Source organism: Gadus morhua, chromosome 22 (assembly GCF_902167405.1).
Source record: "Gadus morhua chromosome 22, gadMor3.0, whole genome shotgun sequence".
Classification (NCBI taxonomy): domain Eukaryota; kingdom Metazoa; phylum Chordata; class Actinopteri; order Gadiformes; family Gadidae; genus Gadus; species Gadus morhua.
In genome coordinates this window covers 9,988,102-10,008,101 of record NC_044069.1, presented here as the reverse complement: position 1 = coordinate 10,008,101, position 20,000 = coordinate 9,988,102, and the positions used below count along the sequence as shown (strand labels likewise).

The 20,000-nt window shown below is 45.4% G+C and overlaps 3 protein-coding genes across 5 annotated transcripts in view; 2 read left to right on the top strand and 1 right to left on the bottom strand.

The window, feature by feature from the left end:
- The window catches only part of LOC115535780 (cAMP-dependent protein kinase inhibitor beta), a 14,325-nt gene extending 11,787 nt beyond the window's left edge, over nucleotides 1-2,538 (bottom strand). The window contains exons 1-2 of one of the 3 annotated variants that reach the window (XM_030347260.1): nucleotides 2,029-2,527; nucleotides 1,655-1,759 (exon numbers count right to left, since the gene is read on the bottom strand). Coding sequence is in view for 1 of the 3 variants with exons in the window: in XM_030347258.1 (XP_030203118.1) it covers nucleotides 2,029-2,030 (2 nt within the window). In the remaining 2 variants the exon portion in view is untranslated. The other 2 variants (XM_030347258.1, XM_030347259.1) reach the window with 2 other exon arrangements.
- Nucleotides 2,539-3,361: 823 nt separating this feature from the next.
- serinc2 (serine incorporator 2) lies at nucleotides 3,362-13,703 on the top strand. The gene is made up of 10 exons (XM_030347257.1): nucleotides 3,362-3,562; nucleotides 5,965-6,126; nucleotides 6,779-6,966; nucleotides 7,802-7,881; nucleotides 8,048-8,185; nucleotides 9,663-9,832; nucleotides 10,419-10,509; nucleotides 11,572-11,746; nucleotides 12,620-12,835; nucleotides 13,243-13,703. The coding sequence occupies exons 1-10, from the start codon at nucleotides 3,524-3,526 to the stop codon at nucleotides 13,379-13,381; spliced, it is 1,398 nt and encodes a 465-aa protein (XP_030203117.1). The 5' UTR covers nucleotides 3,362-3,523; the 3' UTR covers nucleotides 13,382-13,703.
- A 2,568-nt stretch (nucleotides 13,704-16,271) lies between these two features.
- The window catches only part of hivep3a (HIVEP zinc finger 3a), a 28,150-nt gene continuing 24,421 nt past the window's right edge, over nucleotides 16,272-20,000 (top strand). The window contains exon 1 of the mRNA XM_030348086.1: nucleotides 16,272-16,445. The gene's annotated coding sequence lies outside the window, so the exon portion shown is untranslated. The remainder of the gene's footprint in view (nucleotides 16,446-20,000) is intronic.

Below are 20,000 nucleotides of genomic sequence, written 5' to 3'. Positions count from 1 at the left end.
CAGAATCAATCATGATCGAATTTACTTCTGTGTGGTCAAATTAAACGGGACAGACGACAGATGGACGTTGATTTTTACATTTTTTATCCAAAGGGTGCATGTTTTAAGTGGGAGAAAAAATTAAAAAGCAATTATACAGTGTGTGTGTATGTAAGTGTGTGTGCATGGGAGAGGGGGTTTGTGCAGAGCGTGCATGTATTTTCTGTGTGTGTGTACGTGTGTGCACATGACTTCTACACAGGGAATTAACTGGAATTGAAGCTACAAACGTGGGTCAAAACATCAAAATCGATTGACAGATACTGCAATCAACGAAAAAACACAGGCCGGTGACTACTCTGATCAGGACAAGTCTCCCTCCAATCTGAATCACTGATTGGTTCAAATAATTGGGTTGACTTGGCAAGGAAGTCAACAATGAGGAAACTCATTTTCAAACGGGCACAGCAGAAGAGTTCGACTAGGGTTACTTGATGAGGAAGGTGGTAGAGTATTACTATACCTGAGTAGTCTGTGAAACAACCTGTTGTTCACTGAGAATAATATAGCAAACTTCAGAGAAATTGAGACCCTGTGAATCAAGATAGGGTAGACTGTTTTGATTTTCATGGCTGACTAACATGCACAGTCATCAACTATGAGAATCTTTTCTTTTTTTTTTAAAGGCAAAATACAATTTCAATAAACAACACAGTATAACTGCTGACAAATCTACCAAATAACAACCAATCAGGCCACAAGCTTTGACTTGTCCTTCAATGTTGTCATGCGGATAAACAACATACAGCATGTCTGGAAACAAACTAAGTGCAGCCCATGGAGACAAGAGCATTGTTTGCACGCTTTGCTTTTGAGATACTGCTAAACCATCTGATGTGTCTCATTGTTGGCAAATGATACACCGATGAAACCAAAGACTAAGTACATGTCATTGTGCAATATGCCTACACAAAAGCAGATTGAAGAACAACCGATGACGACCATACCGCTGGCTCGTGCAGCGGAAAGAACAACACAGCGACAGCACGCTGGTGTAGACATTACGAATGAAATGTAAACAGTCGTTAGCGTTTTTATTATTTGCAACCGTAAAATCCCCATCACAATCCCTTTTTTGGTTAGGTGGCAGGCAGGCGCATATTATACAGCTCTGCATAGGACATTGCACACAATTGAATCAATGATGTAGTTTAATCAGAAAACACACAAATAACGTATAATGCAAAAAAAGACAGAGGGCCTACTCTTTTCATTGTATCGACGCAGTTGTTATGACTCTATATTGTTTGTAATCATGCGTTTATAACAGCAGGACAGCAGCAGCGGGAATCTCTCTCGCCCTCTCTCTCTCACACACACACACACACACACACACACACACACACACACACACACACACACACACACACACAGACACAGACACACACACACACACACACACACACACACACACACACACACACACACACACACACACACACACACACACACACACAGTAGCCTTCCCCTGTTGTTATTACATGCTCATTCTATTCTGCATGTTTGATCAACTTCGTATCAGACTAATTGCTGCACGTCCAGGGGTTATGCAGCACTGCCTACCTGTAGAGTAAATGTAATATGTTTGCAATACATGGCCCCATCAGCTACTCACCCACTGTCAGTGCGCGTGACGAAGGAAAAGTCCAAGGTTGCAACTATCTTCCGGTGACCGCACTCTCCGGGCACGAGAAATAAACCTACGGTGTTTTTGATGTCGCTTCCATGAAACAAATGGTGTATAAAAAAAAACGTTTAAAACGCCTGGCAGCGGTCCGCGGCCACGTGAAATGAACAGATCCTACGTTGACGCACCCGTACGGTTTGGTGCGCGTTCTCAGAGCTCAATCGAAAGGTTTCAACCATAGTGGATTTACCGAGGGGGGGCACTGCCGCCACACGACCTTCGTTATAACAAAATACGCGGATCCTGATGCGTCATTCTATTTTAGTAATGATGTACAATCGAAATCAATTTCAGAAACTCACATATTAAATGTTTTTCATCCGCAAAGAATCCAGAGCCCGCGAGCCCAGGTTTGGCGCGTACCGCCAGATGGTTGCAGCGCCACGCTGTCCAATGGGGAGAGAGAATGTGCATTGTGTTTGAAGCGACTATACAGCGACCAATACAGCTCATGCACATGCTACTGTATACGCCTATCGATCAACAGGTGGTTTTTGATGTATTTGCTATGCCCAATTTATCTTCAGATTTTACGTATAAAGCAGCATCTATAAAAAAAAAAATGCCCCACGAGGGAGTAAGTATTTGAATTTGATAAGGAAATGCACTGCACGTCCACATTATAAACCAGGTGTGGTTGCATAAGGTCGAATTAAAAAACATTGACATGGCACATTAAAAGAAAACAGACATGAACTAAATGCATGACTGATACAAATAATGAAATTGTGTCCTGACGTGCTTGCCTGCGTGTGCGTGTGTATGAGCATGCATGTGGTAGTTTGTGTGTTTTTTTGCGTGTGTGTGTGTGTGTGTGTGTGTGTGTGTGTGTGTGTGTGTGTGTGTGTGTGTGTGTGTGTGTGTGTGTGTGTGTGTGTTTTTTTTTGCGCGTGTGTGTGCGCACAACCTGCCTGCCTGCCTGAGTGCGTGCGCGTGCGTGCGTGCCTGCGTGCGGAGGTGCAGAGGAGATGAAACAGAAGCTATCTTTGGACGGACAGCTCCTCGTTCACAGGTGCTTTAATATAGCTCGAGTGCAGCGCGCTGTGTTCCTCAAGGGCAGACGGCGGCAGATGGGAGCCCCCTGTTGCTCCAGCGTCCGACCTTCAGTCAGAGCATCTGCTCCCGTCCGTGGAAGGGAGGCGGAGGAGAGTGGATATTGATGAGGGTTTGGTCTTTTCTTAGGAGCTTGTTGAATAAAATATGATACATTAGATTAGAATATATTAAAAATAGAATAGATACGTTATAATAATGATTATAATAATAATGAGGATTTAATAGCACCTTTTGAGGTAGGCCTACCCAGTGGTAGCCTCGGGATACGAATTATTGGTTGAGAATAGAATATAATTAAAGACTATGAAGTCAAATAACCTACAATGTGCTCCGTATTTGATATTTGAAAGGGGCCCGAGAACATTGCTTTTAAACACGAACTGCATATAGACTCTGCTTCGTTGGATTAGATATAGCCGGCTAAATGCATATACATTTCTGTTTCATTTGTTAACTAAAAGTATCCTAGTTTTGATAGTATGCAGGGAAAGGCTATTGAATGTAGGCCTACAGGTTTGCATTTTAATAACGTGTTTGACCACATAGCGCAGTTGCTGTTGTTGTGGGCGTTGACGGAAAAACGTTGGAGTGACAGCTACTAAGAACCAATCAAGGCAGGGGTATCGGGTTTCAGTCGCAAAAAAAAAACGATTTCAAAGAAAGGCCTGTTGTTATCCCCAGAGCGCCAGTGAACACTCGCTAAACTTAGTTTCGTTTCGGTTGGATTGACAATATCACAAGATGGGAGCTTGTATGGCTTTGTGCTCGATAGCCAGCTGCGTAAGTATAAAGTAACAACAGTTTTCTTAAACAGGTATCTAACAAGCCTATTTTGTTAAAGTATGGGCTTGTATCAGTAACTTTAACTACATCTGCTCGTCAACCGTTTCTAGGCCTATTTTTCGTTGTAGTAGTCCCTATGTGGCTAAATTATAATTGTGCTTGTGGTATTCATTGTTTTTTATCCAGGTAAAACATAGCTCACGGTGTTGATGGACTGTTATCGGAGTTAGGCGCAGTCGTCTCGACAAACGGGGAAAATACGTGATTTCCGGGTTTAAAACTAGTTTCATCGCCCAGGCTAGAGTAGATCTTAATCTAACGTTTAAATCCCATTAGTCACACCTCTGATGGGAGCTTCCACCGACTCGGTGGTTGTTTCGCTTTTGATTGTCCAATGTAAACTAACGTCGTTTTGCGTGGATTCACACTGACCTCACCCAGGACGTGCATGGCTACCATGTGACCTGTATTATATTTCAAGGGGGGGTTAAGCAGTGTGGCACATTGCCTTCGTATTGTTGACCAATTTGGAGCCAAAGACATCTGTCAGTCATGCTGCATGCTTTACACAGATCTCTCACACACACACACACACACACACACACACACACACACACACACACACACACACACACACACACACACACACACACACACACACACACACACACACACACGCGCGCGCACGCACACACACACACACACACACACACACACACACGGACACGGACAAGGCACCACACCACACCACGCAGACACGACACGGCACCACACCACACCGCACCACAAGGCACCACACGACGACACCACACGACAAAACACGACACACCACATCAGACGGACAAAGCTGCGATGGTCTAGTTGAGGTTTTTTGAAAGAGAAGGTTAGGTTGACGTTAGCGGTGGATACATGTTAACGTTATACTTTTTGGTATTAGGTTGGAGATGGTTAAATTAGGGTGTTGGCTTAGATATGGTTAAGTAATTAGGATATAGATGGTTAATTCTAGGTATTAGGCCGGCGTTATACACTGGTCTTTAGATATATGGGTAGAAGAGAGGGTTAAGACAGTGGAACCATTAGAGAGGGTAAGGTTTAGCCATAAGGCTAGAGATGGTTCCTTTTATGTATTAAAGGGGACATACTATGAAAACAACACCTTTTCTGGGATTTGGGTCGTTGTTTTGGATCTCTGGTGCTCCCACACACATACACACTTTGTAAAAAGATTGTACATGGTTTTTTGAGTGGCATATGCATTTCTGAAAGTACCCTACCAAACAAGCGAGTCGGTTACGGCGCCCCCTCCTACGTAGGAAGGGGGCACATTTGAATATTACCTCCCACTTCCCCAACCCCCTCCAGTCAGAGCATAGCTAAGATTTTGTGGACCAGCGGACGATCGCTTGGCAGAGATTTTCGCTGATTTCGGACGCAGGGATATTCCAGACAAAAATAGATGTCTAATTTGTCAGTTTGCCATGTGACTGCCCGGCAGGGAGTCCGGCGGAGCTGCCGGACTGCGGGGGAGCTTGGGCGGCAGTCCGGCAGCTCCTCCGGGGGGAGCTTGGTGGCAGTCCGGCAGCTCAGCTCCGGGAGTACAATCATCTTCTCCGCCAGAGCTGCCGGACGGCCGCAGAGTTCCCTACGCCGGAGCTGCCGGACTGCCGCCGAAGCTCTGGTGGCAGTCGGGCAGCTCCGGCAGGGGGAGATCGGCGGCAGTCCGGGAGCTCAGCTCCGGGAGAACATTCCCTTTCTCCTCCATGTCGCGTTTCAATATGGACTTCAGAGAGTCAAGGCCAAAGTTTCTTTCCCCCAATTCTTCTCAACCATAGCCGAGATAACCCCCACTACGAGTCTTTACTTGTTGTGGAAGTACCAGAGAAGTCAGACGCAGTCTTTATGATTCATAATATCGTCCGAGGCGCACATAGCTTTTGGCCGGGATATTAGATATAATATTATATAAATACCTACATTATTATATAGATAAAGAGCTCCGGGAGTACGCAAACTGCAACAATCAATTCTCCTCCATGCTAGGGTTCAGTCTGACACCTCAATGGTCAATGGGCAGCAGCTCATTTGCATTAAAGCTACAGACACCAGAAACAACGCATTCCCAAGGGACTGAAACAGAGGGGTAAAGCGGTAGGCGAGATTTTTTTCCAGCAAACGGCTTCAAAAACGTGTTTTCTGGAACTCATATACTATGTTTACCTGTTGGGAAAACACCATAATATGTCTCCTTTAAGTTACAGTTGAGTTTAGGTATATGGGTAGAAGAGGGGGTTAAGGTGAACTATTAGAGAGGGTAAGGTTGAGCCATAAGGCTAGAGATGGTTCCGTTTAGGGTTACTCATGTCTTCTCCCCCTCTCCCCCCTCGTCTCGTCTCCAGGCGTCGTGTCTGTGCGGCTCGGCCCCCTGTCTGCTGTCGTCATGCTGCCCGTCGGCCTACAACTCCACCGTGACCCGGCTGGCCTTCTCCTTCCTCCTGCTGCTCGGGGCGCTGGTCTCGGTCTTCATGGTCCTCCCCGGCATGGAGACGCAGCTCAAGAAGGTGCTGGGTTTTGTTATGAGCTCTCAATAAGATAAGATAAGAATATACAACTTTATTAATCCCCCGTAGGAGAAATTTGTTTGTTGCAAAAACAGCCCAGCAGCAGTGGAAGGACAGAATAAAATGACAACGCAATAAATACAAAGTGCTAATGCATAAGTAGACGCTTATAGTTAAAATAGGGACAAAAACAAGACAAACAGAACCAACATCATGATGGGTGATGCATATACACATATATACGCATACCTAAACACACACACATGCATATGCAAACACATAGACATACACAAACACAATCATCAGGCAATGGGTTAATGGAGCAAAAAAAGAGGATAGGGATACACACATTTTCCGCTGTAATCAATTTTGAAACCGTTTATGGGAATGATAATCGTCATGGGAGTGATGTCGGAATGAATTTGTATGAATTTGCGCTCGTTCAAGGACATTGTGACGAAGGGCTGACAGACTTTAAAACAGTTGTTATTTTTGGATAATGAAGGTTTCTGCCAAATTATTCAATTTGATTTATTATTGGCCCAGAGATCCATAATTGGTGAATCCCTGCTCTTGAATATCTTTGCCATATTTATTAATTTCAATAACATGCATTCAACTACTTGACCTCATTTTCCTGTTTGCCCATCAGATTCCGGGGTTCTGTGTGGATGGGGCCAGCATACCTTTCTCAGACAACAAGGTGGACTGTGATGTGATGGTGGGCTACAAGGCGGTGTACCGCATGTGCTTCGCCATGGCCTGCTTCTTCTTCCTCTTCTCCATCATCATGATCCGCGTGCGCAGCAGCAAGGACCCGCGAGCATCCATCCAGAATGGGTACGGTTACGTTGCAGTTAGCATGGTTTATTTAGGAGAGAGTGGCGCCACCTGGTGGTGGGGCCCTGGTTATGCACATCCCTTATGCACCCACGAGTTGTTTCTTTCTCTAAACAAGGAGTCAGCAACCTTTTCAACATGCAGTGCCAGTTTGATATTTTCTCGTTGAAGAGTGTGCCTTAAGCAACAACATATTACAAATTAAGCTGAATTATGTCACAGCGACCAAAAACATTTCCAGAAGACCTGGAATTGTACTATTTCCATATAGTCCACAATCATGCATTAACATTTTAAGTTTTTTTGGCTGTTGTATTTGCAACACGGGCTTACAAATTATAATTACACATGTCCCATCTTAAACACAATTTTCAGAACTCAAAAAAAAAAAAAAAAAAAAAACATTTGCACTGTGAGAAATGTAAAAAACTAGAATATATGTGAATGTTGGAACCATCCACATCAATATCTTTAAGACATGTACAGCTTTGCAATACCATGTGAAGGCGATGCATACATGCCACTTGCAACAATATTTTAAATATTTTCTTTATTACTCACAGCATAGGTTTAAAAACTATTAATTGATCCCATTTCAGAACACTGCTTTCTGTGACTAATTTAAACATATTTGCACTGGGAGGAAATGCCCAAAACAGAATAAAGGGCAAAAATAAAATCTGTAGTAATGATTATGCTGCCACATTGTGCTTTGAATTTTTTAAATAATTAAGAAAAAAATTAATTTAATGATTATGCTGCCCCGTGCCAGTGGTGGCACGCGTGCCTAGGGTTGCCGACCCCTGCTCTAAACGGTTGTGTTTTACTTTCACAGATTCTGGTTCTTTAAGATCCTCATACTGATTGGTATTGCTGTTGGAGCCTTCTTCATTCCAGACGGGATGTTTACCACAGGTAGGCTATAGAATGATCTTTCTATACAGATGTTTCCCTTTCACAATAACTCACCTGAAGTAGGTTATCTCACCTGCCCAGGTCAGGTCAACTGGAGTCAGGTCAACTGGAGTCATTCTGAATCTTAATTTGAATTCTGATTCCTATTCTGATTGTATCTTTGCAGTTTGGTATTACTTTGGCGCCGTGGGCTCTTTCTGCTTCATCATCATCCAGCTCATTCTCCTGGTGGACTTCGCCCACTCCTGGAACCAGTCCTGGCTGCAGAGGGCTGAGGACGGGAACACCAAGGGCTGGTTTGCAGGTAACCGCAGCGGACCAAGTGGTCAGAACGTCCAAGGTACCTCCTAGACTCCTTTTAAAATCCAGAGGAACGCCAAACACAACTCTGGACAACAAAGTTAAGCACACAGTGCATGGCTGTTGCCGGGCTGTATTTAAATGTAGAACATTTGAAAACCTTATTTTGCGTTTCTCATGACAAGCGTGTGTTCTTTGAGCTTTTAAGGTCCCATATTATAACACCAGGTGTGAGTGTGATTAGCCATTACAAGCCGTTTTCTGCCCCTTATGACATCACACATGGGCGTGTCCAATAGGGTTGCCGTGGTATACGGTATTACCGGTGTTACCGGTGTTGAGGACAACACCGATTACTCAGTGTTGCACACCGGCAACAGTTATTATTTATTTTTTTTCCAGTAATAATTTTTTTTTTTCTGTAGAAATTAATGATATATTATAATTAAGAAAATAAAAATGTAATAATAATAGATAGATATAATAATAGATAGGCTGCCTAATAAACCGTTGGAACACACAAGACCGGTAAACATAGCAACGCCGGTAAGCGAACCCCGCGAAGCCCAATCCCTACGAGAGCTCCCCGCGCTACGGCCATTCGGAGGCGCACAGAGCTTTTGGCCGTGATATTATGTATACAATTATATTATAGTATTATATATAGAACGTTATAAGATGCCGTCACCGAGAATTGGCGCGCTGCCAGACGCTGTCACCGAGTGTGAGAGGAGAGTTGACGGAGAAGATGGCGGTTGACCAAGTTTCAAAGTTTATACCGTTTATACTCGGTAATACCGGTGTTGACACGAGTGTATTACTCGGTTTGAAAATAAAAATGTCCACACCGCGGCAACCCTAGTGTCAACTAGTTCTGTGCCTAACCAGTGGACTGTAGCAAACGTTGCTCATCTATCCGTCGTAGTTCTAGGTGGACACGCCCACTTGATGTGTGCGGTGTCAGAATAGGCAGGTTTTCATCACTGCTTGTAACGGTTAATCACACTCTCACCCGGTGGTATAATATGGGACCTTTTAAAGACAATAACGTATTTGTCGGAGTACAACGTGTCATTCATCTTTCAGCTCTCTCTCTCAGCCCTGCTGTCCTCACCATAGTCCACTATGTCTGTCTCTCAGCCCTGCTGTCCTCACCATAGTCCACTATGTCTGTCTCTCTCAGCCCTGCTGTCCTCACCATAGTCCACTATGTCTGTCTCTCTCAGCCCTGATGTCCTCACCATAGTCCACTATGTCTGTCTCTCAGCCCTGCTGTCCTCACCATAGTCCACTATGTCTGTCTCTCTCAGCCCTGATGTCCTCACCATATTCCACTATGTCTGTCTCTCAGCCCTGCTGTCCTCACCATAGTCCACTATGTCTCTCTCTCAGCCCTGATGTCCTCACCATAGTCCACTATGTCTGTCTCTCTGAGCCCCGAGGTCCTCACCATCCTCCACTACGTTCTGTCTCCCTCTCAGCTCTGCTGTCCTTCACCATCCTCCACTACGTTCTGGCCTTCACCTCGCTGGTGCTCCTCTACGTCTTCTACACGCAGCCGGACGACTGCACCGAGCACAAGGTCGTCATCAGCCTCAACCTCCTCTTCTGCATCATCGTCTCCATCGTGTCCATCCTGCCCAAAGTCCAGGTGATTCCCATCCTCATCCGGTCCCTGGGACTCTTGGGGAGAACAACGTGAAAGGATGGGAAGAAATAATCCCAGAAGGCTGTTCTCTGAAAAGAAAATGTTTTTGCTCTACCTACAACTGCATAGTGCTCAAGAGTGCCATTAGAAAACGCAAACTTTTATATCTGGATGGTCTCACAAGGTTGACCATTACCAGTGATGTCCTGTGCATTATTCCGACGTAACTTTGAATGAGTTTGCAATACACTGATTTGTCTGTGCATCCTCCTGATGCACGCACCTATTGAAAGCCCCGCAGGCCGTCGAGGCCTTCACATGCACTGAGGGATTGAGTTAGGCTAGGGTAATTCAGTGATCAGAACTGGCCTTGAACATCACTAATGGTAGTGACGTCCTCCACTCTCCTGCCTGTTCCTACACCGGTATCGCTCATAACAACCTAACGTAAACAGACCCTCAACACATTATCAGGAGATGCAAAAAAAAAAAACTTTAACCGTTGAAATAAAATATGGTCGCCTAGAGACCATGGTAAACATCCTGGCCGCGGTTATTTATCGGTTGTCCTTTTGTGTTATGTCGACAGGAGGCCCAGCCCAGCTCTGGCTTGCTTCAAGCCTCCCTGATCACCCTCTACACCATGTACATCACCTGGTCGGCCATGACCAACAACCCCAGTGAGTTCCCAGGATACCCAGTGCAGCACACTTTGATTTGACACTTCCGTTTTGAAGAAATTCAACGACTGCTCCAATTTGCAATTGTGTGAGGGGGGTCTCAGTTCCTTGACGAACAAGGAGCACCGCAGTCTGCACACTATAAACACAGCGGCGGAGCCAGAGGACAGAGTCGCAATCGAGAGAGCGATCGAAACGGTTTTGTCTGAAATTGAGGGAAGGAAGATATTAAAAGAGCTACAGGAATGTTCACAGAAGGTTTTTTTCAGAGGAGATGATGATCTTCCTTTAACTTCCAACCGGCTTCCACAAGAGTGAAGAGGGCAGACGCCTAACTAAGTTATCTTATCTGATTAGCCAGAGTGCCCAGATCTAGAAAGCCATTGGTGCCGAGCTCAGACCAGAGGGATATTCATTGCAACACACACATTTTAGTATCTGAATGTTATTCTGAATGGTATATCTCAAGCGGCTATGGAAGCGTACGTTATTTCAAATTTGGTCACTAACGCTACACAAGGCGAAGTTTATATGACAATAATCTCACATTTGTGCTCTGACACACCAAAAGACTTCACCAAACCCCGTCCAGTCCAACAGTACGTCTGCATTAAGTCGTTAACCCGAAGGCGACTTCCAATCGAGGATTACAATCGATTATAGGGAGCATCTGGCCTGGAGTCAAGCAAACAGAGAGGCTTTTAGGTGTCAGAAAGAGGGTCACGGTTTCACTAGTTTGTAGTTCAGAGTGTAGCCGCGTCTACCTTAAAGTCAAACTCAGCCTTATTGTTAGTTCCAAAATATGTGGCATACAAATAGAGGAATCGAAATTAGGTCTGTCTCTGACCCACGATGCAATAAGGAGAAAAGGAGAAAATTAGGTAAAATAAAATAAGTAATATTTACAATAAATAAATTCTGAATAGTGCAAAATAATTTTGAATGATGCAAAGGTAAGGCAAAACAAAACGGTATCTATAAAATAATGTTTAAAAAGTGAATGGATTGAGTTCTTGGGTACATGAACCTGTGTCCAATCAATGTGTGTCCCTCCCCACACAGACCGCAAGTGTAACCCCAGCCTGCTGAGTTTAGTGACCGACCAAGGCCCCCCACCCACTCCGGCCCCGGGACCAGCGATCGGCGCCACCGTCCCCCCCCACGAAGCCATCCAGTGGTGGGACGCCTCGGACGCCGTGGGGCTGGGCATCTTCCTGTTCTGCACGCTCTACGCCAGGTAGGCCCTTTGGCGACGCCGCTCGCCGTTTGAGGTGTGGTGTTTCTGTCGCAGGCGTGGTTAAAGGTGATGTACCACCAGGTCCGGAGAGATGAGCAACGATTGCCACAGTCCACTGGGTAGGCTGGTGAACTGATCTGTCCAGCACACATCTAGGTCGACACGCCCACTTGTGATGTCAGAAGAGGTAACGGCAAATCACACTCACACCTGGTGGTATAATATAGCACCTTTTAACATGCCGTAAGCATGACAATGATTATGTCGTTATATGGCGGCACTTTTGATGTAAGAGCAGCACCGTGCCGGAGATTCTGTCGTTGCCGAAAGTTTAACGGTATTCACCTTTGACCCCGGGATGAGCAGAGAGTGCCAAACAGCTCTTGACTAAGCATGTGTTAAAGTTATAGAGGGCCATTTGAGTCCATATCCAAGTCTTATCCGGCGTGTTTATTCCTTAATTTAAGTAAGTAGGAATGTGTTTTGAATGTAGAATATCGTTAGCCTCATAGCAGAATTGCCCAGGTCAGGTTAAGGTTTCTCTAGCATTGACGTCAAATAGATACTTAAGCAGGTAGTGATTATGGAATGTACAAAGCACTCTGATTGACTTAGGATATAGCCAATGAGGCAGAGTGAATCAGTAGCGTTGGAGAAGAGAGTAGAGCTAGGTTAGATATGACAACTTTGCAAAAATATGACTGATTGATATTAAACTAAAATAACAAAAACGTCTTGGATGAGCTGAAGCTTTTAATGTTTTCAAAGTTGATCCTCGTACGTGTCTGTCTGTCTGTCTATCTGTCTGTATATGTATTACACACGGTATCCATGACACTTCCTCTCCCGCTTCCTCCGCCCCCCCTCCTTCAGCCTCCGCTCCTCTAACAACGCTGCGGTGAACAAGCTGATGCTGACGGACGAGGGCCAGGGCCTGACGGCGGACTACGAGGCGGCGGTGGGCGACGACGGCGTGCGGCGCGCCGTGGACAACGAGGAGGAGGTCGTCACCTACAACTACACCTTCTTCCACCTCTGCCTGCTGTTCGCCTCGCTGCACATCATGATGACGCTCACCAACTGGTACCTGTGAGTATCTTCCAGCTGGTCGGGTGCATGTTTGTTTTGAGATCTGGGGAATTGTTCGATTTGATCCCGATTTTCCATTTTGACAGATTAAATAATTATTGTTATTGATCGAGGGGGAACTACTTGTCAACGTCTATAACTTTGTTCCGATTTCTACTTTATATAAATTTAATAGAAATGGGAATAAAACACAGTTTTACTTTCAAGAAATTGAATAATTATGCGATTTTAAACGAGGAGGGAGAGGGTTGACTTTTTGGTTAAAACTTTTCCAAGAAAAAAAACTATTTTAGATCTATGGTTAACGCCACATTAAAGGAAGCTTGGCATTTTGTGCCCTTAATGCGGCCCTGAGGCAACGGCACTGGCTCCGTGTATATCATCCGACCTTTCCCTCCTCCGACCAGGCCGGACTCAGACTACCAGTACATGAGGACCGCCATGCCAGCCGTGTGGGTGAAGATCTGCTCCAGCTGGCTGGGTCTGTCCATCTACCTGTGGACCTTGGTGGCCCCCGTGATCCTCACCAACAGAGACTTCAGCTGAGACAGCTGTACTCAAATACGCACAGCCAAATCTAGTGCCGCATCTAATGCTATATGTGGTTAATACAGTTGCCCTTTTGACTATTATTGTTGCCTTTTTCAAGTGATGTTAGTTGCCAAAGATCAGAATGTTATTTCACTACAGTTGAAAGTTTGTGTTCATTTTTAATCATTTACATATCATCTTAAAGGACTCGCGCACCATAACATATTTGCACTTCGAAGGGATCAAAAATCGGTCTTTTGGCAAAGCTTTTTTTAATATGTTCACTTTTATATTAATGGGAACAATACAAAAACAATAAAGATGTTCTTTGTTCATCCGTGGTGTTGAAAGATTTTAATTCAGCTTTTATTGAGTCCTGTAGGTGGGACTGTTGCTTAGCCAATCAAATCATTTTCTCTCCTCACACAACACCACAACACAGCATTACCTCATTCGATATATATATATATATATATATATATATATATATATATATATATATATATATATATATATATATATATATATATATATATATATATATATATATATATTCTCACACAACTCCTCTGGCCAAACATGGTAGAATAATCCCAAAAATGTACAACAATAACTTCATATAAAATGTTCAGGATCTCTCACTGGTCTGGAAAGTATGAGGGTGAGAAATACACATGATGTCATCGTGTCTGGCCGAAAGAAATCCCACAAAGATGTCCCCCCCACCCCCCTTTCCCCTCCTACTCACATGATGGTGTTGAAATGTGACTTGGTTTCCTCCGTGGAAGAATTCCTGTCTGTGTGTGTGTGTGTCTGTGTTTGAGCGGGTGTGTGTCTGTCCGTGTGTGTGTTTGTGTGTGTGCATGCACACACGTACGTGCATCTGTATATACAGGCACAAGAGGCACAAAGGAATGTGTCTGGGCTCAGGCGTGGGGTTATCACAAGATCATGATTAGCTGTGTGTTGAACACTGTGTAGACTGACTGTATGTCCCGCCCTCTCTCTCTCTCCAGGCCAGGGCAGAGGGAGTGCCTCTTAACACAGGGCCAGATCCCTGTGTAAAGGTAGCGAACAACTTTTTGTGTACGAGGCTGATATCAAAAATAATATGAGGATGATGAGGCCTTGACCATGACTTTTGAGGGCAGTGTCCGATTATGAAAGATATATCATCGTGCCTCACCCGAAATGTAAAACAAAGTAAGCTTGTGCTTTCAATTTAATATTAACGAAAATAAAAAATCTCCAGCACAAATTAAACCATGAAAAAAAACGACATCCAGTTGTCAGATATAAAGACTACTGTTGGATTCTAACAACGTTCTTTCATTCTTTTATTTATTTATTATAATTTTTTTCTCCGTTTGACCTAGACCATTGTTCATCATACATATCACTGTTTTAATTAGGTTAAAGGACAAATCAGGTGTGAAATGGATCTGGGATATGTTTAGTATGATAACGAGTTGGGATGTTTGTTTGGGAGCGGAAAGGCGCATGTGCACGCATTCTTAAGTTGGCTGTTTTTTGTAGTTCACCCGTCGACGCCATTTTGTTTTTAAGACTCGATAAGTAGATTGACGAACACAGAGATTGTGTCCATTTTAATAAACAATCTGTACACTTACAAAGTTATCAATGCCTCGTTTTATATTTTAAGACCCTTATTATACTATCAAAGAAGTGTCGGGCTATTTCTAGCCTTTTATTTGGTTTAAAATACCGATTTAGTTTTTACCATAACACATGCCCCCGTCTTTCCAAGTTTATAGCGTTTTGGTAGAATCGGCTAAAACAATGCGCATACATGCGCCTTTTTGCTCCCAAACGAACATCCCAACTCGTTATCATATTAAACATATCCCAGATCCATTTTACACCGGATTTGTCCTTTAATAGTAGGCTCTGTTCTTAATCAGCAAGAACCTGATTGGTTTAGTGACCCTGATTGACACGGGTGGCTGCCAGGCGTGTCATCCCCCTGTACAGATGTGATCAGTCACCTAATGCTCTTACATAATGAAAGGGAGAGAGATGAGTTGCATAAACTGGTTAGGATCAGGCTCTTAATTGGGCCGTAATGCTCCTGTGGGGGGGGGGGGGGGGGGGGGGGTAGGTTCATGATGCCATAGGGTCTCGTGTCGTGCATATACAACAGCACCACGGTCAGCGCATTGAAAAGTACGTACTAAAAAAAAAAAATAAAGACGCCAACCTGGCAACCCCGGAGTACAAATCAAGCGACCCTCTGAGCTCTGGTTCCCGTCACGACCTGGGCAGACCCAGGAGTCCTCATTAGAAGGTTAACATGTGCTGCTGCTGCTGCTGCATTAGCGCTTACTTAACATATGTTGACATATATGGGTCTGCGGAGCAGCCAAAAATAAACCTTGGTTGGAGATGTATCTAAAAGCACTTTGTAGAGGTAGAAACTATCTGTTTCGTCTTAGATACCACCCTGGTAGACGTTGAAAGATGTATACAGTGCCATTATGTAGGCTTATGTCTGTAGCCTGCGATATTGCTGTGGGCCAGTCTATTGTTTTGTTTGCGCATGTGAGATCCTTGCAATAAGCAAACTATACACGCACGCGCGCACACACACACACACACACACACACACACACACACACACACACACACACACACACACACACACACACACACACACACACACACACACACACACACACCGCCGGCCTCCTGTTTTCACAGATGAACAAATTCAACACATGAAAGAGATAATGCAACAGAACCGAAATGAAATTATCTGATTCATATTTTTCTAAATATATGAATCACCACTTGTAACATAATAATAAAACGTTCCTACACACAACGCCACTGTTAGGGGGCGTGGCGTGTCACGCTACGCTCTTGTGTGCCAGGCGGCGCGCTGAATGTGCGTGGTCCGAGAGAGCCAGCGTGTTTGGGTTGCGCTCCAGCAGCGGTGTGTGAGTGGGATGCTGCCGTGGTGTGTAAAACTGCAGCATCAACTTTACAAGGTGGAGGGAGCACCAGAACACAGCTTCCGCTCCCATCCCGTCCCGCCACTAGCATCGGGCGCTCACTAACGGTAGGGCTCTATTCCTTTTTCTTTCCAACATCAAATCGCTGTGTTTGAGAATGTGCAGGACTCGCAGATGCTAGTTCGTTATAATTTGAATGAAGCCCGTTGTTATTTGAACTGGTTCCGGTGATTTTATCCTCATATCGGACCGTCATGGGAGGTGTTTCTGAAGGAACCGCGACTGCGCCGCATACAAGTGAAGTTGGGGCATCCACAACAGCGAGCAAACGTTCACATGCATTGTAGGGCATCATTCACGCATTTTGATGACAAAGTTGTTGAATGGGTCGGAATAACAGGCACTGTTTTCATTGAGATTGTTGGGTCTTATGATTAATTAATTTAATTTCGCTTCCGCAACTGCTTTTGTCTGTTAGGGAATGGCGAGATGAGGTAAGCGGAGGGTTTTGCAGAAACTACAATTGACCCAGAGAGACAGTGTAGTTGTTATTATGAGGGTTCGGTGGTGTCCTATACGCGGTAAAAGCTTATAGCTTGTCTTGGTGGTCCGAACATATCCCGTTCTTCCCCAACCGGGGGTCATTCATTGTCCATGTGGGGAGAGGGAGAGGGAAGGCAGGGACCGGGGAGGCGGAGGAAGAGGAGGATGAGGATCCGAGCTACAACGCTATGGGTTCGCTCCCGCACAGTCGCAGCAGGAATTATGCAGATTGAAACCGAAATATCTGCTTTACGCACGAGTGGACACAATACGGTTGGACTTGGGCGACCGCTTCGATAACATAACATAACGTGGGGAAATGCATCGTCTGTAATATGGATTAATGTCACGTGTCGGTGGTTTGAAATTGCAATTCCGATCCGATGTTATGACCCGAGATTTCGCTGGTTAAAGCCGTTTATTCAAGCAATTTGTGCACTACCCCTAGCAAACACGCAGGCCTGTGTATGCATGACTGCTAGGAATACAACGTCCTCCGTCTTGCTAACCGTCCAACATGACATCATTGCATGAGAAACAGGCCCTTCTGGCTCGTTTTTTTTTTGCAATCAGATCGCCAATAATATTACATAATTAAACCTCGAGCGGGTTACATTTTTTTTGTTTGTGTAGTCTATCCCCCCCCGTGGTACCCTTTTGCCTGGCTGCCAGCCGTGATGTTCCGGTGACATGGAAGCTCTACGCACAAAAGGTCCGACTGTGTTTCGTGTCATCGGCGGTAAGAGCTCGAGACCAAATTAGATTTCAGCGCCTTTGATGCGCCGCCAGTCATACCGCAGTAGATGCTCCACGTGCTGCGTTGTGAAGCGTTGTCTCCGCATGTCCAAAACCACCCCCAGCGTATTTGCTTATAATTAATAAGTAAAGGAATACACGGGCGAGACTTGAGAATACTTAGACGTTAATATCAATCGAACCAAACGCCGTCTTGCGCAATCAAAGCGCATTTAAGGCCTACGTTTCGGAGAAATTGGAAGAGCTACAGCGATGCTCCCACATTCATTGGTTTTTCTCGTTGACTGGATTAGGGGCCATATGAGGACAACTGCAGGCTGCAATATTACTGCTTTTAAAATATACCCACCCTTACCACGCACACACAAATGCACCCTCCCTCAGTCACCCACTTTCTCTTGATATTTGTCTTTCATCCTCTCTTAAGATAGGACATAGTAATCTGTAAACCAGGTATTTTCACATATCGAGATGTCACATCACAGCAGGTTTGCTCTAAGATACTCCTCCATTTCACTGGTGGTAAAAAACATCTCACAATATAACAACCTTCTTTTCGGACGTGCCCAAGTCCAAATACCAATCACCTTTTCTGATATTGCCACAGGGCAAACTGGCCCAGACTGTTCACCGTCTTTACTGCCTATCCCCTTTGGACGTGGATGTGTCTTCTGTCTCAGCAGGAATTCCCCTCCTCTATAGAAGTCATTCAATTCAGCATTCAACCCCTAGAATTGTCATTATATAGAGCCATGTGTGTCTTCCGACCCACTGTTCGACACTCGCGATGCCACTTTCCTGCTATGATTCCCAAGTTCTTCACCACCCTACTCATCTTCGGTGAAGAAGGAGTCCCAAGGCGGCATACTGGCCTTATTGTAGCACAGATAGGCCTTGCGCCTTCCCCGCTGTTTACCGATGGATGCAAAATGGTGTCCGCGTGCGTGCGCCGTGCGCGTGTGGTTCCTCGACACCTGACATGAACGGCGGAGCTTCTAAAAACAACAAGGGGAATCACAAACACCTACCCCCCCCCCCCCCCCCCCCCCGAAATGCTTGCAGATGTGGTCGTCAACGGTCAACATTGACGCAATGTAAATGTTTTGGCTACCTGTCCGGGATGGGAGATTCTGGTCGCCGCGCTGGTCGGTTGGTCGGTGGGGAGAGCTCCTCTTGGACGAACCACCGTGGCCCCTGTGCTTAAAGGGCCCCTCTGTTTGGGTCAGCCCCCCCCTCCCCTTAAACCGGGCCCTTTTTACAACCCAGAGGGGACCACGCTTTATGCTCGTGTCGTCCTTGGGAGTCCTGGTGGTGTGGATATAGGGGGCTCTGTGTGGACACTGTGAGGCTTCGGGGGGCCGCGTTTACTTTTTGTTTATTTATTTTCGTACAGTATGCTCTAGGCGAGTCCAGAGAGCCGAGGGTGGGGGGGGGGGGGGGGGGGGGTCTTACAGTGTATCCCCCTGTTTTGTGTATCGCGTGACATGGCAGGATAGGAGTTGACATTGGTGGTGGTGGTGGTGTTGCGCGCATTTCGAAAATGGATCCTGCGGGTGACGATGGAGTAGTAGTTAAGATGTTTCTATGTGATTTAAGACCAAAAAAGGCTCTCTTTTTCGCTGGAGTTCTACTGTTTCCCATCAGAGACTCTCAAACGTACTTGTCATCCATCAGGAGTGCGTTTTGTTTTTCGCCACCGTTCTAACAATCCATAAAATATGGAACTTCGATAGTCGTGCTTTATGAACAAATCCTCACTTTGCCAATGTGGTATGTATCCCGGGATTATGCATCATCTATCCCAGGAGAGTAAAACCAGTCCCTTGTCCCGATGAAGGATTGGAGTAGTGTAAAAATAAATCCTTCACACCACCGGTGTATCCCAGTCGCCGCACTCACTGGAATTCCTGTTTTTGCACGCATCACACAACAGAGCCAGCGTTGTGTATCACTCCGGGTGCGTCGCACGCTCAAACACACACACAGACACCGAAATGTATGCAAAGAAAACCTAAGCGCACACCAACACGTTAACGTACACACATTAAGCCACACATGAACACACACATATACACACCCACAAATACACACCCCAGCAAACATGGCGGTGACATCACTGCGGCAGGATGAGGAGGAGGAGGAGGAGAGGGAGGGGGGATTGCGGTCGGGGACCCCAATGTGGCCCAGGTCATCAATCATCCGTCCCCCCCTCTCTACTGTACCCCCGGGTGGACCCCCGACCTTATACACACACCCTACCCTGGGCCGGGGTCCAAGTCAGGGACAGGAGCAGCTGAGAGCCCACAGGCAGCCGAGATTGACTCCTGCTCACACCCATCAATGAAATTAGTGAGAGTGTGTGT